The 7,225-nt window shown below is 30.1% G+C and overlaps 1 protein-coding gene across 1 annotated transcript; it reads left to right on the top strand.

The window, feature by feature from the left end:
• Positions 1–2,897: 2,897 nt before the first annotated feature.
• On the top strand, positions 2,898–5,549 carry LOC21393614 (probable protein phosphatase 2C 58). Its single transcript, XM_010093175.2, has 5 exons — positions 2,898–3,035; positions 4,059–4,307; positions 4,433–4,709; positions 4,973–5,127; positions 5,274–5,549. The coding sequence occupies exons 1-5, from the start codon at positions 3,003–3,005 to the stop codon at positions 5,409–5,411; spliced, it is 852 nt and encodes a 283-aa protein (XP_010091477.1). The 5' UTR covers positions 2,898–3,002; the 3' UTR covers positions 5,412–5,549.
• The last annotated feature ends 1,676 nt before the right edge of the window (positions 5,550–7,225 follow it).

The following is a 7,225-nucleotide window of genomic DNA, read 5'->3' as shown; positions in this document are numbered from 1 at the left end:
CCGTTATTTTGATTTTCAATGCTCTTCTATTTCCTATTAGTAACATTTTTTTGTCTTTATTTTTTGTCTGAGGGTGCGTTATTATTTCTTGGAATTTAAAATCATTTATCTAACCATCAATAATTGATAATGATATTTAGTAAAAATCATCCAAAATGATTTTTAAAGAATTTTTGAAGAATCTACAGTAAAAAATTAGAAACAGCCTAAAAATAATTTTAGCTTTTAGATTGTACGAGAATCAACATAGTACAATTAATGATTATCAACAAAATTATATTAAATAATTAATTATTAATTACTAATTAGATTATATATTAATTACTATATAATTACTATTAAGTTTTTAATTTTGTTAATAAAATAAAAATGATATAATAATTATTTATTTAGTTAAAGATTAATTGCCGAAAATTAATTATATAACATATTAACAATAAAATAAATAATAATAGGTTATTAAATAAATAATTAATAATTAATATATTATTCATATATAATGTTAATTAGAATCTATTAATTAGTAAATAGTTGGTAAATAAAAAATAAATAGTAATTACTCAATTAATAATTAATATTAAATTATAATTATCAATATGTAATATTTTAATCAATAATAACTAATAATTGATAATTAGTAATTAATCATTATAAAAAGAATAATTACTAAAAATTGATCATGTGATATATCAAATAATAGATTATTAAGTAAATATTAGTAATTAATTAACTAATTATTTAATTATGTAACTAAAAGTTAATAAATATGAGTACATTATTAACATAGTAATTATATATAATTAATTACTAATTACTATATTTAATTATTTAGCATATTAATTTATTATTATATACTCATTAATGATAATTTATCCATTATTATTATATTATTAATATATTAATTTTTATTTGCTAAATAATTATCAATTATTAATTACTTTATATATTTTTAAGATTATTAATTACGGTGATCTTAACTACCTACAACAATTCGACCTCACAATTTACCAAACGCTATTATACTATTTTTAGAACCAACAACACTTGTATAATTATAGTTTATCAAACACACAACTGTCTTTTTCCTTCAGCACAACTAAAAGTAATTTTTTCAAAATGTACACCATTACCAAACTGGCCCTAAGTACCTTTCTAATTAACCAATTTGTTGAATGGTATTTATTTCCTTTATCATACATAACATACTCTTCAAAAGCATTCTATCGAATAAAAAAGAAAAAAGTAAAAAAAAAAAAAAAAAACGAAACTCTCTAAAAGCACACCTTTTTGTAGGAGTGGGAAATTCAATATAGTTTCATCATAGTAAGAAATTGTATTATCTGGTCAGTGCCTACAAAACTAAAGAGAATTCTTATAGGTATCATTGATCAATAGAAAAAATTTCTGTTTGAAGAGATTCAGAAGTTAAAATTTCACCTTGCCTATTAATAACCTGTACATTTATAACATGACCAAAAAAAGTCTCACTTATTGGCATTAAGCAATTCATCATTTAGATTTTATAGAACTTCCCTCTTGCGTCATATGATTCAGAGTATTATTTTCTTAGATATGAACAAATATCATCAGTAGTATTTTATTTTGAATCGCTTGATCAATATAAAAAAAAAATGTCAATTTTGTTATTTATTGGTTCCGATCTAATTTTAACTAAATATAATGTTTAGAGACCTTTTCAAAAAAAAAAAAAAGAAAGAAAATTAATGTTAAAAAACATAAACTACCAATACGATTCCTCCCTTAGAAAGCTTCCTAACAGGAATGGATAACTTATTAATAATAAGTTTATGAGAGTTTTTATTGGAATTTAAAAAATAAATTACCAATAATTTTTTATTTTTTAATGATTATATCTATATCATAAATTATTTATTGCATATATTTTTTTAAAATTAATGTGATTTTAACTAAATTTATGTAAAAATGGCCTTCCGAAAAAAAATCCCTAAGCCTATTTAGTTTTGCTGTATTACACTAGTCAATGTCAATTGTCAAATCATTTAGAGGGCTTTAAGTTAGTAAAAAAAACTTTTATAATTTCCCGAAAATGGGATGCATGATCCAAGTGGCTACAAAATCAACCACTCATCATATATAATTCATGTGGGTGCACCGACCAACTTTGATCTTAGTTGCTATAATTTGGCCACCACATTTAGAATTAAGCTACACCACACCAGGTGGCACAATCTGAATGGGTCAAGTCAGAAGACGTTACACGTGTATCATATATTGTCTTCTACCTTTCATTTGATCACGTGTCGGTTTTTTAGTCCATTGAATAAATCTTGACACTTTTCATTATATTTTGAGCTTCCGCTTTCGGAAATATTGTTGTTGCCTTGTGACACACACTAGATTAGTACATTGGTTAAATTTCAGCCATTTTAACTAAATATTCTCATTCAAAAAGATATATTTCATCATTTTAAGTAAATGATATCTAAATTATCCTTAAAAAAAAAAGATTTCTAACGTAAGATTTAAAAAGAAAAAAATAACAATAAATCTTTGTTTATTAACTGCTACATATATATTAAAAATTATCTGTATTAAAAAGAATTTATTTTGCACACTCTTTTCTAACTATAAAAAAATGTACGAGGTATGAGACCCTGAGAACAATCTTAAGAAAAAGTTATTTAAATTCAACCTCAAGTCTTTTTTTTGTTGTTTTTGGTTAATAAATTTGCCCCAAAAGCTTTTATTATTGTTAAAAGGAAGTCGTCGGCAATAGCGCGTTGTTTTGAAAGAACGCAGCATGAAAAACTGTGTTAAAGTGATCGGCAAGTCTCGTGTGAACAAGTCAAACCCCACCTATTTAGTATTTATACACTTGTCTCTTATCCGTCTCCCCTCCTAAGACTCCTCTCTCTCTCCCAAACTCTCTCTCTAAATTGTCTCTCTTTAAAAAATCTCTCCCTTTTTTTTTTTTTGCCCCTCTATCTCGTTCAACTGAACTTGTCTGACAAAAGTACAATATGACTGGCAAAAAAATCCTCCAAAAGATGAAGGTTAGAGAATATTTTCCATTTTTTTTTTTGTAAAAGCAATTACTATTGTCGTTAATCAAGTCTTGGGGCAATATGTTAGCCGTGTCATTAGTTTTATATACTCAAATCCTTTTGTTTTTTTTGTTTTTTGGGAATGATTCAACTTTGTTTTTGTTTTGTTGTTGTTCTTGTGTTGAAATCATTTTTTAGATTGTAAATTTTTCCTTGCTACAATTGTAATTAATATCTCGTATTTATGACAATTGTAATTGCTGTAACAAAAAAACATCTCATGATCTTCATCACAAATTTGTACCACCGAGTTAGTTGGTTCACATCAATGATGCGAAAAAAAGATGGTTCAAAGATTGCCTATTTTTAGCTGTTTGAATTCAAAGTTTTTTCTTTTTTTTTTTGTTCCTTTCTTTCTTTCTTTTGCAATTCCGTTTAAGTTTCCAGAGCCACCTTGGATTTGAATTCTACTTTGGGTGCTCTTTTAAGTTTGGTGTTTGATTTCAAGAGGAGGGTATTGACCAAATTTTTGAAGCATTAAACACTCTTACCAAATATAATGCTTTAATCAAGTGGAAAAATTAGAAAAAGATTATGATTTGAAGTCACCAAAATTAAAAAAAAAAATGTAAATGCTGAGTATGAAAGTGGAAAAACTTAGGGTCTTTTGTTTGCCGGTTCGAGTTGAGATGTGACTTTATGTGAGAGCTTTATAGTATAGCAAAAATATAACAAAAAAGTTAGATGTGATTATTTCTGAGAGCTTTTTATTGTAGCAAAACTCAAATTTTAAACTCAAATCGATGAAATGAACGGAACCTTAGAATACGTTTAGTTGCTGCAGTTAATGAGACGTGTTTTTATGAAACGTCACTCCTACATCAGAAAGATAATCCTTGACTAATTTTATGAAACGTGTTTTTATTCTCTTCAAAATATGTTGTGGTAAAGAGGGCTTAATTCATTATGGCATAATGTTAGAATGCACATGAAAAGCCAACATTATTCTTAATCTTTTTGTGTTCATTGTAGGTGAAGGCTGGATTTGGTTCCTCTGCTGCTGACACCGGAAAAGGCAAAAGCAAAGTGTCAAAGCATCTCACGCATGGCTTTCACATGGTAAAGGGAAAATCCAAGCACGCCATGGAAGATTATGTAGTTTCTGCATTCAAACAACAAAGTGATACTGAGTTGGGATTGTTTGCAATATTCGATGGTCATTTAGGCCATGATGTTGCTAATTACTTGCAAAACCACCTGTTTGAAAACATCTTGAAGGAGGTCATAGCAGTAATCTGTACCTTTCCATTTCTCTTATGTGCTAAAGCTTCTATTTAACTTGTCCTAGGAGTTTCAATTTTTACCTTTTTTTTCCTTTCTTTTTCTTCTTTGGTGGCCTTAAGCAGCCTGGCTTCTGGACTGACACAGAGAATGCAATTAAAAGAGCTTATCACAAAACCGATGAAGAGATATTGCACAAAAGTTTTTCCTTGGGAAAAGGAGGATCAACTGCGGTAACCGCGATTTTGATAAATGGACGGAAGCTTGTAGTAGCAAATGTGGGAGATTCTCGGGCTGTTATATGCAAGAATGGTGTGGCCAAACAATTATCTGTTGATCATGAACCAAGCAGAGAAAAATGGGTGATTGAGAGCCGCGGCGGTTTTGTGTCAAACCTTCCAGGTAATTTATCATTTCTTACAATTGCCAGTTTTAGCAGTATGCCTATACTATTGTTGGACGCAGCTGAGTTATTGAGCATTTTATTTATGTTGTCTATCAAATGTGGTTAAGTTATGAATATTTCTATACGGGCTTTTTTGTTATTATTATTATTATTTAGGTTGAACCTTTTTTTTGAGTAAGTATAGCTTCGCATTAGAGTTGATGCAGCAAGATGGTTGAAAGAGGTTTACAATTGAGTTCTAAATTCTAAACTCTTGCAGGGGACGTCCCACGTGTTGATGGACAGTTGGCTGTAGCAAGAGCATTCGGTGATAAGTGCTTGAAGATACACCTAAGCTCGGAACCTGATGTTTCGATATTGATGATCGATGAAGACACTGAGTTCATAATTCTGGCGAGCGACGGGATATGGAAGGTTAGCTATTTTAACTTCTACTTTCATGTTTTTATCTGTTAAACATTGTTGTAAAGACAAGTAAATATAACTTTTTGAGGGGGTAAAAAGGAACACCAAGATTTGAAGGTGGCATACATTTTCTTACATGTTCAAGTGTTGAACAGGTTGTGTCGAATCAAGAAGCGGTGGACGCGATCAAACAAATAAAGGATGCTCAGACAGCGGCAAAGCACTTGATTGCGGAGGCTCTTTCTAGGAAAAGCAAGGATGACATATCCTGCATAGTTGTAAAGTTTCAATGAGTTAAGAAGTTAATTGAGCTTACTTGCCCCCTTTTTTTTTTTTATAAGCGGAAGACTAAGTAGCTCAACTGCGTGTATATGTGACATAGATTTGTTTTCTTTTGTTGGCTGTAAATATTGCTCAAAACTTGTACGCAACTTTAGTGTGTATAACTGATTATCAGAAGGCAGCATTTTCTTCCTTAAAAATATAAACTCTTTGATGTTCTTGAGTTCTTTTTCTTCTAATAATTTACAGGGATTTTGCTGCACTGCACAGTTATATACTTGTTACAATAAGCTATTTATCCATTGCAGAAAATATTCACACTTTTCTTTTTTCATCATTTTTATTTGTCAGAAGTTAGTGTTCTAAAATGTTCGAGTTTCGTCGGCCATATTTATTTCTTGTCCTGCTGCAAATCTTTATCTTCTGTTGTGGCTTTGTTGCGATTTAGAGTCTGCACAACTGAATTCATCTCTCATTTTTTAGCACCAAACAGCTGCATTGTTTTGCAAAGCATATTTCACTTCAAACAATTTGCTGCTGATCCATTATTTTTTCCTACACTTTATCTGGAAACCAAGATGCGCGTTTCGGGTTCTCTATCAAGCAAGGATTTCGTCCGTGTCACGTGTTTTGGGAAAATTAGTTTATAGAGATAAATCCTTCAATCCATGACAGCAGAAGAAATTTGCAGGGTTACATTTGCTTGATCATATAGGCAGTGATGTAACACCTAACTGATGGTGTTAGTTCAAGCCTCATACGAAGCATGAAAAGATTTATCCCATGTGGAATATGCACACTTCTGTCCTCCAAAATTTAGAGTTATGAAAAGATTATAGCCATAAAAAATAACGAGGTAATACACTTCTGGTTTGTCCAAGAATCTTAACAGATCTTGTTGTGACTTTACACACAAGTTGCACTTCAACTTTATGGACCCTTTTTAACCTCCTCCACAAAAGCTATTTTCATGCTAAAGATAAGAGGAAAAACACTAATACACTAATCTGGTTCATATGGATTTGCGGGAAGGGTGAAAAACTGCCACCATGCGTGCAAATTCCATTGGCACTTTTTAGTCTCACAGTCACATGTGCTTCAATGAGATGAAAACCAAGAAATGTACAAGCTGAAGATTGCTTATATTATATGTGTTAGGTATTTTTATTAGTTGGTAATTTATTGATAATTTTGTAAAAATTTAAAAAATAGGTTCAAGAAGATTTCGTATTACAGAAAAAGATTCAGAACAGATTTGGAGAGATAAAAATAAGGCCTTAGTCAAAAGAAGATAACACATTGGTTATTTGAATTTAAATGAGATTTTAAAAAAAGATAATGATCAAAAAGATTATGTGAAGAATTTGAACTGATGATTATCTGGATTTGGGAAGGCTATAAACGTGGAAGATAAGGAGATGTGGATTTAACTTAATGTGAGATTGACTTGGTCAAAGGAAATTCAAGAAGATTCAAAAGTACAATTCGGTTGGAGCTAATCTTTTTCCCTCGGTGTGCTTATGAGGAACGTAAATTAAGGGCCGCAGAGGTCAAGTGTTATTAATTCAGATTTGAAAGTTTGTTGCATAATTCGAATTGGAGATTGAGAAGATAATGTGAAGATATTTTGGAGCCTATCCAAGAGAAAGAATCGTGGAGATAATATAGATCTTATCGAGAGTGGGTTTGAATAAGATTCTCTTGACTTTATTTAAAGGCTTTGTTTCAGAGTATATTGACAGAGATTTATTAGAACATCTCCAGAGGAAAAACATGTGAATTTGAGAGCTTATTACATAGAAAATATTCAAAAAGACGTCTGTAA

Source organism: Morus notabilis, unplaced genomic scaffold, assembly GCF_000414095.1.
Source record: "Morus notabilis unplaced genomic scaffold, ASM41409v2 Scaffold290, whole genome shotgun sequence".
Classification (NCBI taxonomy): Eukaryota; Viridiplantae; Streptophyta; class Magnoliopsida; order Rosales; family Moraceae; genus Morus; species Morus notabilis.
The sequence above is the reverse complement of the archived record's forward strand: the minus strand, read 5'-3'. Positions and strand labels throughout refer to the sequence as shown.